General features: G+C 45.8%; 3 protein-coding genes and 1 long non-coding RNA gene across 5 annotated transcripts in view; 3 read left to right on the top strand and 1 right to left on the bottom strand.

The window, feature by feature from the left end:
* The window catches only part of MIIP (migration and invasion inhibitory protein), a 28334-nt gene extending 26683 nt beyond the window's left edge, over window positions 1-1651 (top strand). For both annotated transcript variants that reach the window (XM_070759485.1, XM_070759482.1), the window contains exon 10: window positions 1135-1651. In XM_070759485.1, coding sequence (XP_070615586.1) covers window positions 1135-1209 — 75 coding nt within the window. In that variant the 3' untranslated portion in view covers window positions 1210-1651. The remainder of the gene's footprint in view (window positions 1-1134) is intronic.
* A 402-nt stretch (window positions 1652-2053) lies between these two features.
* On the top strand, window positions 2054-4564 carry RNF186 (ring finger protein 186). Its single transcript, XM_070759480.1, has one exon. It carries the CDS (start codon window positions 2733-2735, stop codon window positions 3528-3530), a length of 798 nt encoding a protein of 265 aa, XP_070615581.1. The 5' UTR covers window positions 2054-2732; the 3' UTR covers window positions 3531-4564.
* LOC139171341 (uncharacterized) lies at window positions 2593-5428 on the bottom strand. Its single transcript, XR_011559734.1, has 2 exons — window positions 5386-5428; window positions 2593-2702 (listed from the first exon to the last, which is right to left on the bottom strand). It is a non-coding gene; the product is annotated as an uncharacterized lncRNA (long non-coding RNA).
* A 7-nt stretch (window positions 5429-5435) lies between these two features.
* TMCO4 (transmembrane and coiled-coil domains 4) overlaps window positions 5436-25777 on the top strand; it is a 42057-nt gene continuing 21715 nt past the window's right edge. Inside the window, exons 1-6 of the mRNA XM_070759479.1 lie at window positions 5436-5568; window positions 8454-8540; window positions 10019-10200; window positions 15428-15602; window positions 17001-17028; window positions 17766-17901. Of these exons, the coding sequence (XP_070615580.1) occupies window positions 10025-10200; window positions 15428-15602; window positions 17001-17028; window positions 17766-17901 (515 nt within the window). The 5' untranslated portion in view covers window positions 5436-5568; window positions 8454-8540; window positions 10019-10024. The remainder of the gene's footprint in view (window positions 5569-8453; window positions 8541-10018; window positions 10201-15427; window positions 15603-17000; window positions 17029-17765; window positions 17902-25777) is intronic.

The following is a 25777-nucleotide window of genomic DNA, read 5'->3' as shown; positions in this document are numbered from 1 at the left end:
AATTGCATTTGCTTTAGAAGCATATCCTGTTTATCATTAACCTTGCTTAAATGCGGCCCTTCCCCTCTTCATATACCGTATAAATCCCCCCCCCCCGCCACTGCCACCATTTTATTCTTACAACAGCCCTTTGAGGTAGATCTTTCTGGCTGTAATCTTCCCCACTCCTGGGGGAAGGATACTGCTTTCTGAATCCTTGGTATAGCCCCTGGATCTGCCACAGTAATGGGCTGCTTCCCTCCACAGGGTGGGGGGACGCAGTGGACATAGTAAGTACACTGCTCAAAAAAATAACAGAATATAACTCTCAAGTAAATCAAACTTCTGTGAAATCAAACTGTCTACTTAGGAAGCAACATGTGTTATCTGAGTGCTCTCTTTATTTTTTGAGCAGTATATATGCCCTATTTATTGAATACTTAATAGTTTTTCTATTGTCCTTCTTTCTCTAGTACCTTAGTATGACCCTGAATTACTTTTAAAATAGGAAATAATTAAATAATATGTTTTTACCCATGAACACTTTAATCATTTTGATCATTATCTAGAACTGAACTTGTATAGCAATGAAAGAAAATTGTGCTAGTTGCCCAATCTGTTTTCATACTAAACCTTTTGGGTTTGGTACAAAACCTTAAAATGTCACTGTGCTCCTCAACAAATCATGATGTCTATCATTTGTCCGTTTTGTGGCTATTCAAATAATGTGACTTAATCCAGTGTTTCCCAACCTTGGCAACCTGGCTGGGGAATTCTGGGAGTTGAAGTCCAGATATCTTCAAGTTGCCACGGTTGGGAAACACTGACTTAATCAACCGAAAAAGAGTCCAAGTGCAAATTTGAAAACTTATCTTGGTCGGTAAGCCACTCCCACCCAGTCACATGACCTTTAACCCACCCACCCTGGTCACATGATTCTTAAGCCACTTCCACCTGGTCACATGGCTGGCAAGCCACTCCTATCCAATCACATGACCACCAAACCACACCCACAAAATAAGCCACGCCCACAGTGGCGGTAAAATTTTTTGGCAGCCCGTCACTAATCTGCCGGCTTGTTTCTGAACATATCCCGTTTCTGACTGTCCATGCTGACTCCCAGTCCACCGCAATATTTTCTCTCGACACTTGCAGGGGACCCCAATATCCACTGGAACAACTGGCAGCCCTGGGTGTGTATGTGTGAGCTCCATAAGCAGGCCCGCATAAGGCACTTTGTCGTCTGGGGTGTCAACGTCTCCTTCGACCTGAAGACCACGGAGTTTTGGCAGGAGAAACCTTGCTCCTCAAAGGACTGCCGTGCCTGCACTTCGGAGGACTGTCCTGCCAGTGTGGCTCGATCCGGCTTCCTCTCTCGGTTTCGGAGCCTCTCTTCCCCCAGGCCCCACGAAGTCAGGATCCCTCTTCCGCGCCATCTGGATTTCCCGTCCTACGACAGCCTCCCCGTCATGGACGACAAGGATGCGGAGTAGGGACGACTTTGGAGGTTTCCTGCTTGCTGCGGGAAACAAACTGCAAAACTCATGATCCTTTGCCATCTGCCGCAGGGCAGGCAAGGCCGTGACAGGCACAGGAGCCCCAAAATGGCAACGTGTTTATTCTGTAAGGCAGGAGAGCTGGGTGGCAATAAAGTTTATTAGGAGTTGAAACACTCCTGGTTATGATTAATTCTTAACTTTCCTTTGCCTTTATCCTCGGTCAGCCATAGAAGAGTAGGAGTAGGAGTGGAGTGGAGTGGAATAAAATAGGGAATGTAATAGAATTAGAATAAAGGGAAGGGAAGAGAATTGGAATTGGACAGAATTAGAATAAAGAAGGGAAGAGAAGAGGAATTGGAATGGAATAGAATAGAATTAGAATAAAGAAGGGAAGGGAACGGAAGAGGGGAGAAGAGAAGAGAGAAATGGAATGGAAAGAATGGAATGGAATAGAATAGAATAGAATAGAATTCCTTATTGGCCAAGTGTGATTGGACACACAAGGGATTTGTCTTTGGTGCAGATGCTCTCAGTGTGCATAAAAGAAAATATACATTTGTCAAGAATCATGAGGTAAAAAACACTTAATGATTGTCACAGGGTACAAATAAGCAATCAGGAAACAATCAATACTAATATAAATCTCAAGAATAAAAACTAAAATCCCAGAATAAAAATTGGGCTATTCTCAATCAGGGAAACCATTTTCTGCCTTTGGGTTTAAGTCAAATGGATCCCCAAACGAATAAAACTGGAACACCCGGGCTGCAAATTCACATCTGCTCCTAAAATGGCTAATTGTTTTGAGCAAACTGCAGCGTTTAACCTCCCATCTCCTTGGTTCGAATCTGAAGCAGTCGTTGGAGATTTCTGTTTGCCAACTGTAAAGAAATGTTTGCTTTCCCCTTCAGAATTGCCAAGTGACGTTACATTATCGGGCACGGCAAGAGATCCTGTGGTCATTAGAGTTACTGATTAAATTTAATCTCCATTTGGTTTTCAAAGAAAACAAATACATCCACTCACCCCACGTGAGCAAGGGTGGTGTTTTGGTTTTGCTTAAAAGGGGTGGGACTTTCTGGAAAGTTTAAACAAAGCAATGACTCTGTTGCTAGGACAAAAGCACTTTTATAAAAGGCAGATGTCAAATCCACAGATGGGCAGTTCAAGGCAGGCTGCTTGTCCGTTTTGCTGAGAGCGCGCACCGTGTTTCTCTGCCGAATTCTGCAAAAAAAAAAAATTAAAATAAATCCTATGGATGATTTGCAACCTGCGAATGAAGGCGGTAAAGTGATGGACCGATCTGACATTTTGGGAGAGACGTCCAGAACAGATGATAATCCAAGAACTGAGGGATGCTCCATTCAGCCCTGCAATAAAACTGTGGATCCAGAACTTGGAAACCCAGAAAAGGAAACGTCGACTTCTTTGCATTCTGGTGCTTTGATGGTATCGCCTGCAGCGCCTTTCCAGCAGTGCCCATTCAGAGCCTCTGCCAGTGACATGACCTGCCTCATCTGTTTTCACCAATTCAGCCTCGCCCGGGTGCCCAAAGTCCTGGCGTGCCAGCATGCCTTCTGCGCCATGTGCCTGAGGATGCTGTTGCGGCAAGAAGACCACACCTGGATCGTCCGATGTCCCCTCTGCCGAAAAGCCACGGTGGTATTCGGGGGCCTCATCTGCAGCCTCCGCAACTTGCAGCATGTCACGGAGCAGCTGGGGCCTCCCCATCCAGATGCAGAGGTTGCCGGCAATCCGGGCACTGCCGGGGTTTGGCACACCCAGCAGCATCCTTCCCCCGAAATGCAACCTCCGGACTCGGGCGTGATCAACCAGGTTGCCATCAAGAGACTGATTTTGCTGCTCCTGCTGGTTTCCGTGCTGATCGTCTTCATCCTCCCGTTCACCAACACTGGGATACTGACGTGGTTCCTTTGCTTCGTGGTGGTTATAGGCGGCCTCATCTGCGCTGTGCTTTGCTGGGACCCCAGTTGGAGGCGTCCAAGTTTTTCGCTGCCCCTCTGGACAAAGAAGGTCAATCCAGCGGCCTGAGAAAAGACCTTCCTTGGTTTCTTTGAGAAGGATCGCCAACCTCTTGGGACAAGGACCAAAGAGGTGTTGGGGTTGGGTGCGTTCAGATTCGGCACATGTGCATGGAACTCTTAGCAGAGAATCCATTGCTGTTTGGAGCATCTGGCTTCATGCCACGTTGGTCCGAAAATCACAAACACAATCCTGATGCTTCCTTAAATAATAGGGTTTTATTTTGGAGGGTATCTGAATAAATTTACATCCGGTTTTATTCCACCACAACAAACCAAGTTGGCTTCCGGCTTTAAAAAAAAAAAGAGTCAAAGATTAATAAGTAACATCCAGCTGGAAACTCCACTCTTCTCTTTTCTCCTCTCCTCTCCTCTCCTCTCCTCTTCCCTCCTCTCCTCTCCTAATTCCATGTCTTCCTTAAGGGCAGTCCTTTTTCAAGGAGATAAAAACGTGAGTTTATTGGGGGTTTAACGGTAGTCTTGCTTTTCATCGAGCCATTTTTGAGTTTCCTTCAAAGAGCTGCACAACCACAAGCATTTAAACAGAAAGCTTCTCTTTAACGCCATTGTTAAAACACATAATTATGCTGTTTAAAAGATTTTTAAAAAAAATATCAGTACACACATTGTTGATAAACTGGGAATTTAACCCTATTTATGTCAGAGTGGCTTTCATACCAGTTGACTTAGATTTCTTCTGGAAATATTTGAAGGGATATATAGTTGGGTTTCTTGTGGGAGGAGGTTGCAATTGTTTTGAGAAAGCAAGATTCGTTTTATTAAGCGGGAACAAGCACAACAAAACAGCCCTTTAGTATTTAACAACAACAGCGTTGGAAGGGACCTTAGAGGTCTTCTAGTCCAACCCCCTACGCTACTTCAGACAAATGGTTATCCAACATCTTCTTAAAAATTTCCAGTGTTGGAGCATCCACAACCTCTGGAAGCAAGCTGTTCCACTGTGAGGTTGTTGAAGCATTCTGCCTTGTTCAAACGTTTTATGTTTATACTGTGAAGATTTATATAAAGAGAATTTTTCCTTGATGGCTTTTTGTTTCATTCCGCCTGCGCAGCTTAAAAGGCTAGAATATGTGCATTTACATTACATTAAAACTGCATTTGCAGCTTAAGCGCCTTTCAATGGGTGAAGTTTTCCCACACTTTGGGGATAAAAAAAACCTTTATTTGCAAAGCGTTGCAATTATTTTTATAAAGGAAGACACAAGATCAACAACTTGGATCTGTAATCGCAGCCCAAATGCTACCTTATATATACCAAATATATCCCTAAAGCAGCGTTTCCCAACCTTGGCAACTTGAAGATATTTGGACTTCAACTCCCAGAATTCTGGGAGTTGAAGTCCAAATATCTTCAAATTGCCAAGGTTGGGAATCACTGCCCTAAAGGATGCATTCCCCCATTCCCCAATACATTGCTTAAAATAACAAATATTGATATTTAGTATATATCAGGCTAGCAAATATCAGCTGTTTATTTCCTTGACATGAATTTTATTCAGTTGCCCAGAACAGGCAAATCCATTGTGGGGGGTTCCCCCCCCAAAAAATAATAATAATTAAAATCTGTATTTATTCTCAATAAAGACTATTTTTTTAAAAAAAAAATTAAATCTGCGGAAATCTGCTGCAAAGTCTCCAAATGAATCGGAAGCAGCTCTCGACCGAAGGCTTCCCTCCGTTGCAATTCGATTTAAGGTCCTCCTTCTATTTTCGATCCGCTTTCCTCCACGGAACTAAACGCACACTAATTCGTGTTGTCCCAACGCCACTTCCCTCTTCCTTGTTTTGAATCGCTGCTAAAGTTGCGCGGCCCTCCCCCTTTCCGGGCCCGCCTGACGCCTCACCTGTGCGTAAAGTCATTCCATGAATTGCTCTTTACGCGGAGCCGCCTCCCGCGGAGGCTGGGCCTAGGCAAGCCTTTCGGAGCCTCGGACTGGAGTGACCGGCTGGCCCGCTAGAAGTGACCGGGAGGCTGGACAGGCTCTGCGGCCCGAGGCGGCCTTTCTCCAGGCTCCAGGACGGGCTAAGTGGGTCTCGGGGGGGATGGGACGTGGCGTGTACTTGTTTATAAATGGAACATAAAGGGGCGTGGATTTCTTTATAAATGGAATATAAGGGGAGGGGGCTTTGGGGGTCCTGGGGAGGTTTCTTTCCCTGATAATGAAAATATCCCAAAAGTGCCCTAGAAATAATTTGGGAGTGAAGCAAATGTATTGCACAGGGAAGCCCCCTCCTCTGTTTTGGAAGGAGGAGTTCAATCTCCCTCCCCACTGGTGTTGGGGGCTTGGAGGGTGGAGAAACCTCTTTAACTCTAGGCCAGCGGTTCTCAGCCTTTCTAATGCCACAACCCTTTACTACAGTTCCTTATGTTGTGGTGACCCCCAACCATAAGCCTAGCGCCAATTCTCCCACAGAGCTTGAAGCCGATTGGCAGGAAGGTCAGAGGGACACCCCCACTGTAAACGCCTGATTGGTCATATTTTAAAAAATATGTTCCAAGCAGAGATGGGCCGCTACTAGAACTGTCAGGTACTGTTCCAATAGCGATTTTCGAGATGTGCATACAGCTGCGCGTCCCTGATGCACAAACACGCATGTTTGTGCGAGATTTGGCTTCTGTGCATGTGCAGCAAGCAAAAAATTGTAAGAAGACCCTCATGAGATTTGGGTGATTTTTGCTGATTTTTTGCTTCCGTGCATGCGCGGAAGCAAAAATATCACTGAACATCGCCCAAATCTCATATGAGAATACGCACGCGAGTGCGATTCTCGCTCTGCACACATTCTTGACTGAGATTTCACTTGTTGCGCGTGCACAAAAGCCAAATCTCGTGCCGATGGGCGTCCATTTACCCACCGGACATGTGTGCACCCACGACAGCCTGGAAGGGCGCACCGGCAGTCCTTCGCTGGTTGGGACTCCTTTGGGGGTCAAACGACCATTTCATAGGGGTCACCTAAGACCATTGGAAAAGACAAATCTTGCTTAGGAACTAAAAATATCACCATTCCCATCAACGGAAAGGTGTGGTCCTGCAAAACTAGGAGGAAGTGAGAAATTAAGCAGGTGGGGTGTTAATAATAATAACAGAGTTGGAAGGGACCTTGGAGGTCTTCTAGTTCAACCCCCTGCTTAGGCAGGAGACCCTACACCACTTCAGACAGATGGTTATCCAACATCTTAAAAACTTCCATTGTTGGAGCATTCACAACTTCTGCAGGCAAGCTGTTCCACTGGTTAATTGTTCTGACTGCCAGGAAATTTCTCCTCAGTTCTAAGTTGCTTCTCCCCTTGTTCAGCTTCCACCCATTGCTTCTTGTTCTACCCTCAAGTGCTTTGGACAATAGGTTGATTCCTTCTTCTTTGTAGCAACCTCTGAGAGATTGGAACACTGCTTTCATGTCTCCCCTGGTTCTTCTTTTCATTAAACTAGACAGACCCAGTTCCTCAACCGTTCTTCATATGTTTTAGCCTGCAGTCCCCTAATCATCTTGGTTGCTCTTCTCTGCACTTTTTCTAGAGTCTCAACATCCTTTTTTCATCGTGGCAACCAAAACCGAATGCAGTACAGTGATCCCTCTATTATCGCGAGGGTTCCGTTCCAAGACCCCTCGCGATAATCGATTTTTCGCGATGTAGGGTTGTGGAAGAAAAAACACCATCTGCGCATGCGCGCCCTTTTTTTCTATGGCCGCGCATGCGTAGATGGTGGAGTTTGCGTTCCCCGCCGCCCACGCAAAGGGGAAACCCCATTCGGCTCCTCGCTGCTGCTGCGCTACCGAGCAGATCAACTGCTGGGCGGCCGAAGGAACCTTCCCTGGGTCTTCCCCCTCTTGCTGGCGGGCGGGCGAGCGGCGGGCATCAGCGAGGAGCCGGGGTTTCCCCTTTGCGTGGGCGGCTGGGAAGACCCAGGTTGGGGGTTCGGGGGGGTGCTGGGAAGCCCCCCAGGCCGACTGCGACCTTTTAAAACAGCCGCGCCGCTTCCCAGCTGAGTCCTGAAGCCAAACGCGGAAGTGGTTTTTTTTTTAATTAATATTTTTTTAAAAATCGCGATATAGCGTTTCGCGAAGATCGAGATCGCGAAACTCGAGGGATCATTGTATTCCAAATGTGGCCTCATCAAGGCCTTATAAAGTGGTATTAACACTTCACGTGATCTTGATTCTATCCCTCTGTTAATGCAGCCTAGAACTGTGTTGGCTTTTTGGGCAGCTGCTGCACAGGGCTGGCTCATATTTAAATGGTTGCCCACTAGGACTCCTAGACCTTTCTCACAGCTACTACTGTTGAGCAATGTACCACATATACTCTACCTGTGTGGGTTTTTTTTCTTTGCCTAAATGCAGAACCTTACTTTTTTCACCATTGAATTTCATTTTGTTAGATAGCGACCCTTATTCAAACTGTTATCAGTTTGACCTGTCTTGCATTTGACAAAATGCACACATGCACACACAAAATCACCTCCAGGCGACCAGGTTTAAAAGTGTTAATCAAATTGGAAAAGTCAACTGGGAGTGTGTCACGAGTAGATGTTGAATTTCCATGCTGGCAAGAAGTGAAAGGAGCAACAGGCTAGCTTTGCGGGTAGGACTTCCCCTGTGCAGAAAGTTGTTTCCCAAAGAAAACAAAAAACCGCTAATGCTAAAGGAGGAACTGATTTCTCGTGACCCCTGGGATCCCACTGGATCTGTTCAAGCAGCTCAGTTTGTGGTGCCACCAAATGCTTTCTGGCTTTCCTGGATTGAGGTCGTGTGAAAGAGAAGGCAAATTGAAGGTGGGGATGAAGCAAGTGAAGCCAATCCTGGTCCTGAAAGCTCAGCCATCCCTCGGAAGAATTGGTGACACAACAGTTCATTCTCCCGTCGCGTAATTGTAATTTTACTGTTTTATTATTATGTTTCATAATAGTTGCTTTGAGAGTTATTATCTGCGCCAGCTGGCTAGCAACGCCTCTGATCTGGAAAGTGCCCTCCCCTGCAAGACAGATTATGACCTGTAAGTAATTCCAACATTAGAGGGCAAATGTTTCCATCGTGTGATGAATTGGCAGCGTGCAAAGGGAATTTCTTCCCTAAACCCTTGCTTGGTTCCCCTGTCACCTTTCTCCTTGGTAAGAGGGGGAGCTAGAGGAGGCTGGGCTGGGTGTGCTCTTTCGTGGGCAGTTGTGCCTGCAGGGAGACCTTTGTGAGGATGCTCTTATATTGTATCGGAACAAACCGATGGGGTGTGATGTTGTCTGGTCTAACCAGCTCAATGAAAAACTCACAAGGTCCATTTTGATGGTCCTTGTTTGCTTTGCTTTATCCATTTATCTGCCACTCTTTGGGGAAATGATTGTTTTTTAATAATTGGTGTTTTTAGATTAGATTGATCTATCCATCTCTCTCTCTCTCTCTATCTGCACCCCCTCCTTGCCTTCCGCAAGACCCCGAAGACCTATGTCGCCAGGCATGGGGCAACTAATGTGTCCCCTTCTCTGGCCGTTAAGAGTTATATGTGGTTATGACTGTACAGTATTGATTGTTTTTTAAGATAGTGGGTTTTTGGTTAACCGTTAGATTTGTATTGCATTGTTTTGTTACTGTTGTGAGCCGCCCCGAGTTTTCGAAGAGGGCGGTATACAAGTCTAATAAATTATTATTATTATTATTATTATTACTACTGCTACTACTACTATTATTATTATTATTATTATTATTATTATTATTATTATCTCTATCATTTATATCTATATCTAACATCTGTCATCTCTCTCTCTCTATCTAGACTTCTGTGCCGCCCTTCTTCAACGATTCAGGGTTGCACTACAACATAATAAATAGGGTACAAGTGTATAGAAATCTAATATTAAAAATGTTAAAAACTGAAAAATTCTAAAATCCCATTTATAATAACATTGACCGTACTAGATTTAGATGAGTTTTAACGTTTGGGTTTCTTACATGCTTCACTTTGTATTTATTCTCATTATTTTTATTAATTATTATTAATTATTAAGCCACCCTAATTATTATTTATTATTATTATTAATTATTAAGCCACCCTGCATCTACGGAGAAGGATGGCCTAGAAATCTAAATTTAAAAATGAACAAATAAACAAACAAACAAAGCTAGAAAATGGGTGAATTAACTCAACAAATAGAAACAAAAATCAAATGACCTCCGGGGACTGCCATTAAAAAGCAGTGGAGCCTTCAGGTGCAGACGCAGTCTATCCTGGGATTTCTACAGCTGTGAAGAGGGCAGTGTTTCTTGCTTTGCCTCTTCGGTGTAGTTTTTCCATTTTTTTGCCCTCGAAAGTTGGAATCCAAATCTCTGCAGAAGAACTCAGGAGCCTCCCTAGCAAGAAGCAGTCTATCTCTGGGAAGGAGGGATGCTTTGACAGCCCGCTTGCTGTTGAATAAAAGATGCTGAGAGATGCAGAGATTCCTCTTGCATTCTTATTGTGGTGTTTTTGTTTCCTTTGGCCAGGAATAAATGGACATGTCCGCCGATCCCCGGGCAGGCTGGAGGCCCTGGAGAAGTCGGCCGAAGGAGGAAGACATGGGGCCAAGGACAGGTCTGGGCGCAGGGTTGGGGGACCCTGGGAAATATGCCTACGCGGCTCTCATTGCGGTTTCCTTGGCCTCCTTATTTCCAGACCAGGAGGAAAGGTGAGTTGGCCTCCGTGCTGGTTTTCCTCCCAGGATCGTGACCAGTGAAGGGCTGCAAAATGTTTTACTACCACGCTGTGGGCATGGCTTATTTTGTGGGTGTTGCTTGCCAGCCATGTGCCCAGGTGGGAGTGGCTTGACGATCATGTGACCAGAGGTGGTTTAAAGGTCATGTGACTGGCTTAAAGGTGGCCCACTTGACATCACTCACATCAAAGGTTAGGGTCAAGGTGCCTCAAAGAGATACAATTTCCTTATCTATTTACTATTACTGAACATCATCATTATTATTATTATTATTATTATTATTATTATTATTATTTATTGGATTTGTATGCCATCCCTCTCCGCAGACTCGGGGCGGCTAACAACAGTGGTAAAACAACATGAACAATCCAATTAATAAAAACAACTAAAAAACCCTTATTATAAAAAAAAACCAAACATACACACAAACATACCATACATAACTTGTAGTAGCCTAGGGGGAAAGGATAACTTAACTCCCCCATGCCTGGCGACAAAGGTGGGTCTTAAGTAATTTGCGAAAGACATCCAAAATACAGTAACCCCTCGCTACTTCGCGGTTCATCTTTCGTGGATTCGCTATTTCACGGGGTTTTTCAAAGGGAAAAGAACGCCAGGGCAGGGACGGTTTGTGTGTGGGGGGGAGGAAACTGCAGTGGCGGCCTCCTTCAGCCCACGCGATAGTTGGTCTCTCAGCAGTCAGCAGCAGTGGGTTGTTAACAATACAGGGAGGGTTTAAAAGTCCAAATACTTATTAAATACATAAAAAATATCTTTCCTCTACTTCACGAAAATTCATTTTTTGCGGGTGGTCTTGGAATGCATCCCTCGTGAAAAATGAGGGATCACGTCGTTGCCAGCGAAGCGCCCATTTTTGCACTGCTGGGATTCCCCTTAGGCTCCCCTCGCTGGGAAACCCCATCTCCGGACTTCCGTGTTTTTGTGATGCTGCGATTTCCCTGAGGCTCCCCTCACTGGGATTCCCTTCATTTTTGCCGGTGCTGCTTTGAATCCCAGCGAGGGGAACCTCAGGGAAATCACAGCATCACAAAAACACGGAAGTCCGGAGATGGGGTTTCCCAGTGAGGGGAGCCTCAAGGCAATCGCAGCAGCGCAAGAACGGGTGCTTCGGCTGGCAACGTAAGTCCGGAGGCGGGGATTCCCAGTGGTGTAAGGCAAAAGGGGTGAGTTTTGGCCTTGCACGCATTATTCACATTTACATTGATTCCTATGGGAAACATTGTTTCATCTTACGAACTTTTCACCTTACGAACCTCGTCATGGAACAAATTAAGTTCGTAAGATGAGGTACCACTATTTAATTTTATGTATATATGCCATATGTGTACATACATATTACACACAGCACACAAAAATAGACACTGCTAAAAAAAAATAAAGGGAACACTTAAACAAAAGACTATAACTCCAAGTAAATCAAACTTCTGTGAAATCAAACTGCCCACTTAGGAAGCAGCACTGATTGACAATCAATTTCACAACTGTTGTGTAAATGGAATAGTTGTGCAAATGAAATATTCAATGAGAATATTTCATTCATTCAGATCTAGGATGTGTTATTTGAGTGTTCCCTTTATTTGGGGGGGGGCAGTATACATTATCTACTATATAAACTGTATGTGTATGTACACACAGACACGCATGCACATCTCTTCTAAAATTATACACATTCAACCTCATTTACTGCGATAGGAAAAACATACCCAGAGCCCAGAAGGGGAAAAAAGAAAAAAAATTGACATTTTTCTACTGGTTCTGCATACCTGACCAAATGTCACTACCGGTTCTGCGTACCTGACCGTACCCGTAGGAGCCCATCACTGATCGCAACAGAAAATTCAAGGGATGCTCAGATTATCGAGGCAAAATGCGGGAGCCTGTTGGCATAGAAAAAGAGAGATTTATGCCTAGGTCAGGTTGGCCTCTACTAAAAAGCTGCAAAGGCCAGAGCTGGCTTACCATTTTGCAGAAGAGGAAGGGTGATCGACTGATGTTTAAGGGTAAACAATGTTAGCACGTCATTGTCTACGCAACCAGGCTCCCTTCATGCCTGCAGGAAAGATTTTATAGGTGGTGTTAAAGCAGATAGATGGATTGGCTGACTCGTAATTTTATACACCTGTACAGGCAATTATCAATTATACAACCACGATTGAAGCCAACCTTTCTGTTGCTAGGCTAAACAGTTGCTAAATGAGTTTGGCCCCATTTTATGACTTTGACTTGCCACTTGTTTTGTTAGGTAAATCTCTGCAGTTCTTAAATTAATAAAACGATTGTTAAGGGACTGTGGCTCCTCCCCCACCCCCGACTTTGTGTGTCGGAAGTTGCAAAAGGGGGATCACGCATGACTTTGGGACACAGCAACGGTCATAAATATGAGACAGTTGCCAAGCGTCCAAATTTTAATCACTTGACCACACAGAATGCTACAGTGGTCATCAGTATGGGGAGAAAGAATAGAATAGAATGTAGAATAGAATAGAAAATGGAATAAAATAGAATAGGAATTAGAATAGAATGGAATAGGAATAGAATAGAATGTAGAATAGAATAGAATTGGAATTAGAATGAAATGGAATAGAATGTAGAATAGAATAGAATTGGAATTAGAATGAAATGGAATAGAATGTAGAATAGAATAGAATGGAATAGGAATTAGAATGGAATGGAATAGGAATTGGAATGGAATGAAATAGAATAGAATGGAATATTTATTTATTTATTTATTTATTATTATTTGGATTTGTATGCCGTCCCTCTCCGAAGACTCGGGGCGGCTCACAACAAGTGAAAAACAGTCCAATACATAATCCAATCAACTAAAATATTCAAAAAATTTAAAAACCCCATATACTAACATACACACACACAAGCATACCATGTATAAATTCAACGTGCCCAGGGGGAGATGTTTAGTTTCCCCATGCCTGACGGCAAAAGTGGGTTTTGAGGAGTTTACGGAAGGCAGGAAGAGTAGGGGCAGTTCTGATCTCCGGGGGGAGTTGGTTCCAGAGAGTCGGTGCCGCCACAGAGTAGGCTCTCCCCCTGGGGCCCGCCAACCGACATTGTTTAGTTGACGGGACCCGGAGGAGGCCCACTCTGTGGGACCTAATCGGTCGCTGGGATTCATGCGGCAGAAGGCGGTCTCGGAGATATTCTGGTCCGATGCCATGAAGGGCTTTAAAGGTCATAACCAACACTTTGAATTGTGACCGGAAACTGATCGACAGCCAGTGCAGACTGCGGAGTGATGGTGAAACATGGGCATACCTGGGTAAGCCCATGACTGCTCTCGCAGCTGCATTCTGCACGATCTGAAGTTTCCGAACACTTTTCAAAGGTAGCCCCATGTAGAGAGCATTACAGTAGTCGAACCTCGAGGTGATGAGGGCATGAGTGACTGTGAGCAATGAGTCCCGGTCCAGATAGGGCCGCAACTGGTGCACCAGGCGAACCTGGGCAAACGCCCCCCTCGCCACAGCTGAAAGATGGTTCTCTAATGTGAGCTGTGGATCGAGGAGGACGCCCAAGTTGCGGATCCTCTCTGAGGGGGTCAATAATCCCCCCCCCCCCAGGGTAATGGACGGACAGATGGGATTGTCCTTGGGAGGCAAAACCCACAGCCACTCCGTCTTATCCGGGTTGAGCTTGAGTCTGTTGACACCCATCCAGGCCCCAACAGCCTCCAGGCACCGGCACATCACTTCTACCGCTTCGTTGACTGGGCATGGGGTGGAGATGTAAAGCTGGGTATCATCAGCATATTGATGATACCTCACCCCATGTCCTTGGATGATCTCACCCAGCGGTTTCATGTAGATGTTAAATAGCAAGGGGAAGAGGACCGACCCCTGAGGTACTCCACAAGGGAGAGACCTCGGAGTCGACCTCTGACCCCCCACTAACACCGACTGCGACCGGCCAGAGAGGTAGGAGGAGAACCACTGAAGCACAGTGCCTCCCACCCCCAACCCCTCCAACCGGTGCAGAAGGATACCGTGGTCGATGGTATCGAAAGCCGCTGAGAGATCGAGGAGCACCAAGGCAGAGGATAAACCCCTGTCCCGGGCCTGCCAGAGATCATCCATCAACGCGACCAAAGCGGTTTCCGTGCAGTAACCGGGCCTGAAGCCCGACTGCTGGGGACCTAGATAATCGGCTTCTTCCAAGGACCGCTAGAGCTGGAGTGCCACCGCCTTCTCGACAACCTTCCCCATAAAGGGAAGGTTGGAGACTGGACGATAGTTGTTCAGTACGGCTGGGTCCAGGGAAGGCTTCTTGAGGAGGGGGCGCACAAGAGCTTCTTTATAGAGTGTTGGAAAAACTCCCCTCCCCAAGGAAGCGTTGGTAATCTTCTGGGCCCAGCTCCGTGTCACCTCCCTGCTGGCCGAGACCAACCAGGAGGGACACGGATCCAGTAGACAGGTGGCGGAACTCACAGCTCCAATGGCCTTGTACACTTCATCAGGTGTCACCAGATCAAACTCTTCCCAGACAGGTGGACAAGTACGTGCCCCAGTCACCTCGACTGACTCATTGTCAGTCGACTCTGTTTTACAATTGGAGTCGAGGTCGGCCCGGATCTGAGCGACTTTATCAGCGAAAAACGTGTTAAACTCCTCGGCACTACTCTGCAAGGGCTCCCCAACTCCCCCCTGATTAAGAAGGGAGCGGGTCACCCTAAACAGAGTGGCCGGGCGGGATTCCGCTGATGCAATCAAGGCGGCATGGTACGCGCATCTTGCCGCCTTGAGCGCCACTTTGTAAGTCTTAATAAAATCTCTTACAAGTGTTCAATCAGATTCAGACCTACTCTTCCTCCATCGCTTCTCTAGAATAGGAATAGGAATAGAATAGAATAGAATTCTTTATTGGCCAAGTGTGATTGAACACACAAGGAATTTCCCTTTGGTGCAGATGCTCTCAGTGTACATAAAATAAAATATATATTTGTCAAGAATAACAGCCACAACTCACCTTTTTTCAGTGTCGTCGTAACTTTGAGCAGTCACTAAATGAACTGTTGTAAATCAAGGACTACCTCTGTAGCTTTTTGTGTGTGTGTTCTCTAAATCAACGCTACCCCTCCCAGACTGGCGACCATATAGATGTGAGCGTAGCTGGGTGTGTGCAAATGCCACGCTGTGACTCGTTTCTCTTGGGTTTTGTTCCCTAGTGCCTACAGGATGGGAGTGGTGGAGAACCTGGTCAAGTGGCTGGAGTTGTCGGACACTGTGATGCCATCCATGCAGGCCTTCGCTGGTGGTCTGGGGGCTGAAGGGACAGAGACCTTCGTTCGGATTCTTCTGAGTGAGCCGCTTCTGGCAGATCAGCCCGGCGCCATGATGCTGGTGAGTCTTCGCCTTTCAGCCCCAATCCAGGAGCCTTCATAAGAAATATAAGAAGAGCCAAAGCCCGTCGAGTCCAGCATTCTGTGTCACACAGTGGCCCACCAATTGTCCCTGGGGATCTTGAGTGGAAAGAGAAGGAAAAACCCTTCCTTTCCCTTGACCCCCAACAAATGGTACTCAAGGGAATCCTGCCTGCCTCAACCAACATAGAGCTGGCACTTGGACATCCATTTCAATAACCACCGATACACTCGGCATCCATGAATCTGTCTAATCTATCTGGAAGTGAATTCCATAAACCAAGGACCCTCTGGATGAAGAAATATTTCCTTTTATTTGTCCTCCCTTTCTTACCTATGAGCTTTAGGGAAGGCCCCCCTCGTATTGTGTGATGGAGAAAATAATTTTTCTCTGTCCACCTTTTCTATCCCATGCATGATTTTATACACTTCGATCAAGTCACCCCTTAAACGCCGTCTTTCAAAGCTGAAGAGACCAAGGCATTGCAACCTGGTTTCATAAGGGAGGTCATTTCCTTGATCATTCTTGTTGCCCCTTTTTGCACCTTTTCCAGCTCCATTATATCCTTCTTGAGGTGCAGTGACCAGAACTGTACACAGTACCCCAAATGTGGTCTCACCATCGATTTGTACAGCGGCAATACAACACTTGCCGACCTATTTTCGATTCCCTTCCTAATCATGCCAAGCATGGGATTTGTCTTTTTAACTGCTGCTGCGCACTGGGTTGACATCTTTATTGAGCTGTCCACCAAAACTCCAAGATCCCTTTCTTGGGTTGTCTCAGAAAGCTTGGTCCCCATCAGTTGGTAGGTATAATTGGGGTTCTTTGCCCTGATATGCATAACTTTGCACCTCGTAGGCAATCGCTTTCACGATAAACTATTTTTTGTTAAATTTATATTTACTGACAAACAAATAAACTGGTGTGGCTGGTGGCAGACTCGGACATTGAGGAGGTTGGGGGGGAACGTAGGCAGTCCCAGAGTCTGGGAAAAGCTCTAAGGAGTGCTCTGCATCCGAGGCAGAGACGGGGCCAGGGCTGTCTGACAGTTATCGGCTGCCTTCGGAGTCGGAGGTCAGTGGGGCAGAAGAACAGCTGGAGCCTCTTCCTGATGTGTGCATGCACAGAGCTATCAGGAGAATTAAAGAACAGGAGTCAACTCGGGAGTAAAGGCACAAGGGGATGCTGAGTGGCCACCCCCACAGGGAATAAATAGGAGCAAAGGGGGAGTGCTGTTTGCAGGAGACAATTAGCTCATTTATTAGCATGAAGAGTTTGCTTATCTGAGTTTGCTTCTCATTTCTGTGGAGAAATGCTGTTGTTTCTTTTTTTTTTAAATCCTCACCATTTCTCCTGCCTCTTTTTCTGTTTTAGGATCTGGTCTCATTTTCCCTCAAGGACGGTAAGTGATTTTGAGGGGCCGTTTTTCCTTTTCTTCCTCCAGTTATTTTTATTAACATTTAACCAGGGGAGAGAAAGCAAAAGAGCTCACGTAGGATAAATTTAATAAGTTAAATTAAACAAATGAATTAAATTTAAATAAATTAAATTTTAATTTTAATTTAATCGCATAGGATAAATCATGTAGGGGGGGAAACCAGACAATCAGAGATTTTACGAAGTTTTCTTCCTCTGCCATAAGTCAGTGAGGACTAGCTTCTTTAAAAAAAAAAAAAAGTTTTATTGATTTTTTTTATTGTTTTACGTTTTGTTCGTGCATGTTGCTTGGGTTATTTTACTTGCTGAGCAATACAGATTATGTTCTTATTCCCCACTCCTTTATTTCCAACCGCTGGTAGAATAAGTTCCATGTTTGATAATATTCTGCATCTTCTTTCTGTTTGATCTTCAATGTGAGTCTGTCCATTTCTGCAGAATCCAGCATCTTCCTAATTATCTCATCACCTCGTGGTTTTTCTTCATTTTTTTCCAATATTGTGCAAAATACATTGCACAATATTGCTGCTATTGATACACGCAAAATCTTAAATATTAGTTCATCAATTTTTTTTTCTGGTGCCTATGCCTAATAGGAAAAGTTCAGGTTTGAAATCTATATGTTGAACTCTCAATTTTATTTATTTTTTGCTTTGGACAAGTTTTCTCGAATGCTCCTTCATCCTGTCCCTGTTTGTCTAGGCTACTACGATGCTCGCATGCGGGTGCTTCTATCCCACATGGCCAGGTTGCTGGAGATCCCTTTGGTAGAACTGGAGGAGGCCGAGGACTTTCTCCTTGAACGTCTGAAGGAGGACGACAAAGAGGCGGAATCGGAGTATGTTTCACCTTCACCTTTGCTTGGGGCAGCCACGAAATAACCTACAATACCCAGCTGGAGTGTGCGTGTGTGAAACCCAGACCTGTGTTTTAAATATTTGGTTTTTGCCGATTATTTTAATCAGAGCAGATAAAAAGGCTTCTAGTTTTCAAGAAGTGGTAACAGGAACTCAAGATCTCAAGGGCAAAAGATTGCTTTCTCCTCTCCCAGATTTCAAAGCTTGTTTTCCCCAAGCAAACTGAAAAGAAACTTAGTTGTTTCCAGTTGAAACTTTTTTTTCCTCCCAACCAAGAGCTAAGGTCAGTAAGCAAGGGCAGTCAAGGGCATCTTCCGCCTGGCCATGCGTTACAAGGAAATGATTTAAAACAGCTCCATATTTTGATCCCTTCCTTGTGTTTTTTATTTAAAAGCTGTCTGCAACCAAAGAGAGTGTAGGAAGTACAGTAATCCCTCGCTACTTTGTAGTTCATCTTTTGCGGATTCGCTACTTCACGGGTTTCAAAGTTTTAAATCCATTGAAAATTTTAAATCCATTAAAAAATCATAAAATCCATTAAAAAATGATAAAATTCTTCTACAGTACTACTGTACTCTATTAAAGAAATTAGTTCCAGCTGAGAAACATTATAGAATGACTGCAAAGGGTGGGTTTTAAAAGTCCAAATACTCGTTAAATACATAAAAAAAATCTTTCCTCTACTTCATGCAAATTTGTTTTTAAATAGTATGTTTTTACCCATAAACGCTTTAATTATCTAGAACTGAACTTTTATAGCCATGAAATAAAATTGAGCTACTTGCCTAATCTTTTATCATACTGAACCTTGTGGGTTCAGTACAAAACCTTAAAATGTTACTGTGCTCCTCAACAAATAATACTGTCTATCATTTGTCCTTTTTGTGGCTATTCAAAATAATGTGACTTAATCAACTGAAAGAGTCCAAGCATCCATTTGAAAACTTATCTTGGTGGGTAAGCCACTCCCACCCAGTCACATGAACTTTAAGCCAGGTGGGGAGGGAATAGGTTTGGGCACTTGCGCACCTGCTAGCACACACATTGACACCCTGCATAGAATCTTGTTCTCATGAAGCCCTGCTGTCAAGGTTCCAGGTAACATCCAAACTAAATCAGAGTCCGAGTCAAAATACTTCTCAAAAGTCCAATTTACTGCCAGAGCCATCCTGGCACGTACACTGGGAAACCTGAATCTGAGTTTCCCACCCACTTGAAAGTTCACATCCCTCCCCCCCCATCCATAAACTTGTCACGTTGCCTACTCAGATCGTGCCAGCGTGGCCAGTCCTCCCTCCGCTTCTGCCCAGGTGGGTGGGTACAAGATGGCCTTGAACCCCTCGAAAGAATGCTTTGTGGCTGCATCTGTTCCCTCGTGAAAATCACCCCTCCCAAGTTCCCATAAACATCAGGCCTTCTTGAGATAGTGTGGCAAGCCATTAATTTCTGACCTGCACTTCACCTGTGAACTCCCAGCATCCCACCCCTAGAAGAGAGGAAGAAAAGCTAATTTTGCTGGTAGGAATTTTTTTTTTAAAGTGGGGATTTGTCTCTGGCTTTTGTAGCCATTTGAGCCCGTCCAGCTTTTTTCTTATTGAAATTCTGGACTTCTTTAAAAAAAAAAAAAGCTAGGTGCAAATTAAAACAATCTGCTTTATCGCACTGTGATGGAAGGCAGCCCTCCTGAACTGCCTACTTTTGTATTTTCATATTTGCTGTTTTTTGTCCTGAAATGCTGCTTAGGAAATAGGAGCTACCTGACAGGTAAGTTGCTTTTGTGCTTAGCATCTCATTTGCGATGTGTCCATTTTCACTCGGAATAAAAGTGGAAGCTCTTTGCATGCTCCAAAGTGAAGTTTTACTGGAAAAGGTTTATAAATGTTTGCAAGAAATCATGGAAACAGAAATAGAATTTACCCCTGAATTTTCTTACTGGGAATAAGAAAGAAACAGTACCCCCAAAAAATACAATATTTAACAATAGAATATAATTCTTTATTGACCAAGTGGTGACTGGACACACAAGGAATTTGTCTTGTGCAGATGCTCTCAGTCTACATGATGCACATCATAACGGCAGCAAGAATAGCATATGCCCAATACTGAAAGAACAATTTAATCCTATTGGGAGAGGTTTGCGCATGTGGAATGTAACTATCACAATACTATCATACCACTCCTATTACATCCACCACTGCAACCACCCACACTAACCACTAAACCAGAAACCATTAACTACAAACCACAAAACTGCAAACCATTAACTACAAACCACACCTGTGCAAGGGTGTTATTCCTTTTATATAGGTTACAGCCAATCAGGTTGCAGCAAAGTTAGCAAACCCATGATTACATACTGATTATGGCTTACATCAGCCTTTACCATGGTTACAAACCATTTTCTTGCATTGTAATATTATTTCAAGACATAAACTTATTTCTGACAAATCCCACCTGGGAAATATATTTATGGAAAAACTTTACAGGGAGTTTAAAGGACAAAATAACTCAGAATACTATAAAATATGGAATAGATGATACAACTGGACTAAGAAAAAAAACAGAAAGGACTGAACCAGTGTGAAACGAATGATGAAAATGTGGAACTTTGTAAATATATGAACTATTGTATATTAGAGGTATAACAAGCAGGAAGAGGGAGATTGTGATGCCGCTGTATAGAGCGCTGGTGAGACCCCATTTGGAATACTGTGTTCAGTTCTGGAGACCTCACCTACAAAAAAATATGGATAAAATTGAACAGGTCCAAAGACGGGCTACAAGAATAGTGGAAGGTCTTAAGCATAAAACTTATGAGGAAAGACTTAATGAACTCAATCTATATAGTCTGGAGGACAGAAGGAAAAGGGGGGACTTGATCGAAACATTTAAATATGTTAAAGGGTTGAATAAGGTTCAGGAGGGAAGTGTTTTTAATAGGGAAATGAACACAAGAACAAGGGGGCACAATCTGAAGTTAGTTGGGGGAAAGATCAGAAGCAATGTGAGAAAATATTGTTCTCCACTTGCACTGCTTCGGAGAGTCCAACATGGGTTAATCTTCAGCCAAGCTGGAAGGGACTGAGTTAAAAATTAGCATAATTTACTGGTCCAACCCCCATGCTGCCCTCTCCGGGTCAGTCTAAAAAACTCAGTCATAGTGTAGGGACACATGAGTTTTTCCTCCTAGGACTCTTTGAGTCTAGGGGTAGTTTTTAATTGTTTTTCTTATTCTTATTAATTGTATATTTATCTGTATCACTGTTTGAAATAAATGTACTAAACTGTACTTAATGAATTTTTCTCCTTTCTGTTTCCATTCCAGATTTATGGAGCAACACACCTCGTGTGAGTGGGCCCCTGCTCTGTGGAGTATGGCCCCAATTCAACTTTCCCAGTTCGGAGCTTGTCCCCTGCGTGGGGACAGCTCCCAAGGCTGGAGGTTACCGGTGATGAAGGTCCCTGGCCTGCGAGGCCATACCGTTCCTTGCAGCAGGAGGAGATTCAAATCTCCCGCCACAGAAGACACCGGCAGAGGTCCCCGGCCTGCGCGGCCATACCTCAGGGCGAGGCGTTTTTTTCTTACTATGCTGGGCCAGAGCGAGCGATTGGAAAATCCCGCCCAAAAACGCCGCCCGAGATCGGTTTTAAACCGATTATTCCCCTTTGCCGACTGAGTCAGCTACATAAGGGAAGGGCCATTACAAGATGGCGCGGCACACAGGGAGCCGCCATTTTGGATCAACCGACTTCCGGCCGGGTTCCTAGAAGGGCAGGAAGAGACCGGATTTCCTGTTACACAGGAAGAACAATTGCGGTGGCCATTTTTTCGCTCGGTAATACTGGTTATAACAAAGAAAAGGCTTTTTCTCCTCCATTCTCTCGTTACGGAGGCTTGCAATTAAATCCCCAATGGCTGATCTTCCACAGCAGGGGACAGCAGAGCCCTCAGCCACAAAGGCCAAGGAGAAAACACACTCCTCAAAGGCAAAATCAAAAACCTCTCAGTCATCATCTGGATTAAGAGAGGCCGAGCGTCGAATTAAAGCATTGGAGGAGCAACTTGAGGCTCAGAAACAATGCAATATCACTGTCTCTTCGGTACCAGGTCAGAGTGGGGGTGTGATAATTGGGACTCCTCCAAGACTCCCAGAAGGAAGTGGTTTGGCAACAGACAGGGACTGGTCCCCAGATAGGTTCGGGGGCTCATCCCAAGTGGCAGACCCTATAAGACCTGAGGTTACCAGGCCATCCTCTGTCTCGCCTGCATGGCACATGCCGCCCCCACCATTGCCTACTGCCACATTCACCCCAACAGCTGCGGGGCTCAGATCATCCCCAGATACCTGGCAGCGCCTGCCACCAGCCTTGCAGGATATGATTGCCTCAGCTTATTCGCATGGCATAGTAACGGGCGTGCAACAAGCAACTGCACCTGCTGCCCCACTAAATCCTACACCTCCTCCTTCCCTGCAAAGGAATATCTGGGCAGCACCGGCTCCCCCATCCCCTGCTCATGACTCCTTCCTAGAAGATCCTGCATTCAGAGGGCAGGGCTCAGAACCAGATGATGGCCTATCTGAGGATGAGGGAGCACCCCCGGAGCCACCAACATATACAGGCCTCTTTAGACCCGCTATCTTTCGCGTACTGCTTAATAAAGCAAAGATGACTGTGGCCTTGGGCACCCCCGAAAAGCCCACAGATTCTGCATCAGCCCCTCCTCCGGCCTCGAGGGTACTCACGGAGATCCAAAGGGATGCTGACCTTATACCAGCCCCTAAGATCTTTTTGGACAATGTACAGAGGCCTTGGCAATACCCAGCAGCTGCTCTAGGCCCAACGGCTTCTGAGCGTAAATTTTATGCATTTGAACCAGAATTGGAAAAGTTACTTGAATTTCCAACGGTAGATGCTCCGATTGCAGCTCTAGTATCTAACGCATTAGTTCCTTCCGAGGTGGCAGATGGCCTAAAACCGGAAGACCGGAAAGCAGAGGCAATTAACAAAAAAGCTCACCAGATGTCGGCATGGGCCCTCAAAGCAGCTTCGGCAGCCTCATTTTTTAACAGAGCTTCGGTCCTTTGGCTCCAAGAAATGCTCTCTAAGCTGGGACCTGAGGAGGGTCGCTTAAGGCAAGACCTTAACAAGCTACTAGCCGCGGCAGAATTCTCGGCGGATGCCACCCTGTCTGCATCTCGTTTCTCCTCACGAGCCCTAGCAGCAAACCAGTCATCCCGACGCTTACTCTGGCTCCGGACTTGGCAAGCTGACGCCAAGTCCAAGGGACGTCTTGCCTCGGCCCCATTTGATGGGTCAAAATTGTTTGGAGAATCTCTGGACAAGGTCCTTGTAGAAGACAAGGACAAGAAAAAAGTCATGCCTAGATCTTACAGAAGGCAGGAAAGACGCACTGCCCCATATTCTAGGCGCCAGCCCTTTCGGGCCGAATCTTCCCCCTCTGCACCCCAGGCTGGAAGATCTTATACCCAGGGGTCCTATTCTCAACTGTCCTACAGAGGGGACAGAGGTGGATTTGGAGATAGGAACAGACAGTTCCAACAATCAAGGAGGACCTATAGAGGTTCCAACAGAGGAGGCTTCAGAAGGAACAAATGACTCTGCCAGGCCAGTTCCCATAGGGGGGCGGCTGCAGCACTTCACCGCCTCCTGGGCATCTATGTCCACCGACACTTGGGCCATAAATACCATAACTCAAGGACTCGCCCTGGAGTTCACCCTGCATCCGCCAAACAGATTTCTGGAGTGTCCGGTTCTCTCCAACAATCACAAGCGCAACCTCCTTTACCAAGAAATTCATCATCTATTTCAGATCAGAGCCATCGAGAAGGTTCCTCCACACCAGGAAAAACAGGGGTACTATTCCATAGTGTTTATAGTACCCAAAGCCTCAGGGGGTTGCCGCCTCATCCTCAACCTGAAGCAGTTGAACTTATACATAAAATACCGAAGGTTCAAAATGCACTCTCTAAGGACTATACTATCCGCAATACGTCAACAGGACTGGCTGACGTCAATAGACCTCAAGGAGGCATACCTCCATGTCCCAGTGCATCCAGACTCCAGGAAATACCTTCGCTTTTGTTTCGAAAACCACCATTTCCAGTACAGGGCGATGCCTTTTGGCCTATCGTCAGCCCCCAGGACTTTTACAAAGTTATTGGACATCCTCACCGCAGAGCTACGGACACGCTCGCTACGACTGATGGCGTATCTGGACGATATTATTATACTGTCCAGCAGCTACAGCCGGGCTCGACGCGACCTGTCAGAGACTATGGAGACCCTAGCAGAGGCGGGGTTCTCAATCAACTACCGAAAGAGTCATCTCATACCAACCAGGTACTTACCTCACCTAGGTACCTACATAGACACCATGGAAGGCAAGGTCTTCCTATCACCAGACCGCCAGGTCAAGGTCAGGTCGCTGATCACAGAGGCGCAACGCAGCCGTACAGTAACATTGGCCTTTCTGTCCCAGCTGTTGGGAGTTCTCATCTCCTGCATAGACATTGTTCCCTGGGCCAGACTACATGCCAGACCACTGCAGTGGTTTCTCATTCCTTTTCAACAAAACCGGACCAGCCACTCTTCCAGATTGGTGACAATCTCACAAGAGGTACGCAAATCACTCCCATGGTGGAAGTCGTCGGCGCTACATCAAGGTTCGCCGTTCCTACTGCAACAAGAGGTGACGATAACTACGGACGCGAGTCTCTCGGGTTGGGGAGCTCACTCCGAGGTAGGGATGGCCCAAGGATTATGGGGTCCAGAGGATCTCGCATGCAGCAACATCAATTACTTGGAACTCAGAGCGGTCCACCTGGCTCTACGACACTTCACAGGCCTGGTGAGGGGCCGGAATGTTCTGATACTTACAGACAATGTGGCAACCAGGGCACACATCAACCACCAAGGAGGCACGAAATCGGGTCGCCTGATGCGAGAATCTCAGTCCCTGTTCAGGTGGGCAGAGCAACACATCGCATCTCTACGAGCAGAGCACATATCCGGCACCTCCAACATACAGGCGGATTGGCTCAGTCGGACCACGATCGACCCGACAGAGTGGAGTCTGAGTTCGGATCTCTTCCAAGACATTGTGCACAGATTTGGGATTCCAGCAGTGGACCTTTTCGCCACCTGCCACAACAACCGCCTACCAAGGTTCTTCTCAAGGTTCCCCTCACCTGGAGCGGAACAGATCAATGCTCTAGCCTGCCCATGGCCAAGGGAGCTGCTGTATGCATTCCCTCCAGTCTGCCTAATTCCGAGGGTAATACACAAACTATTACAAGAACAGGCAGAAATTCTCCTGGTAGCCCCTCATTGGCCCAGACGCCCTTGGTTTGCGGACCTAGTGGACCTCTCAATCTCTCCCCCTTGGCGCATTCCACATCACAAGGTGGTGCTGACACAAGGGTCAATTTGCCATCCAGACCCCCAGTGGTGGAGTCTTGCCGTGTGGCACTTGAGGGGGAGAGACTAAGGAAGGGACAGGTTCCGGATAAGGTGATCTCCACCATACAGGCAGCACGCCGTCCTTCCACAACGCGAATTTACCAGGCTACCTGGAAAGCTTACTGTGCTTTCTGCAGAGGTCGTAATCAGGATCCTCAGTCGCCATCAGTGATCCAAATTCTGGAGTTCTTACAAGCAGGTTTGGATAAAGGACTGGCTCCAAATACACTCCGCAGGCAAACGGCAGCTATTGCCACTATACTTAAAATGGACTTCACTACTCCAATTTCCCAGCACCCTTGGATTCGGGATTTTATTAGAGGTGCAGCGAACATTAGACCTCCTACTATACACCGTTTCCCCACATGGGATCTG

Source organism: Erythrolamprus reginae, chromosome 8 (assembly GCF_031021105.1).
Source record: "Erythrolamprus reginae isolate rEryReg1 chromosome 8, rEryReg1.hap1, whole genome shotgun sequence".
NCBI lineage: Eukaryota > Metazoa > Chordata > Lepidosauria > Squamata > Dipsadidae > Erythrolamprus > Erythrolamprus reginae.
Note: the sequence above shows the minus strand (reverse complement) of the source record. Positions and strands in the feature narration are given on the sequence as shown.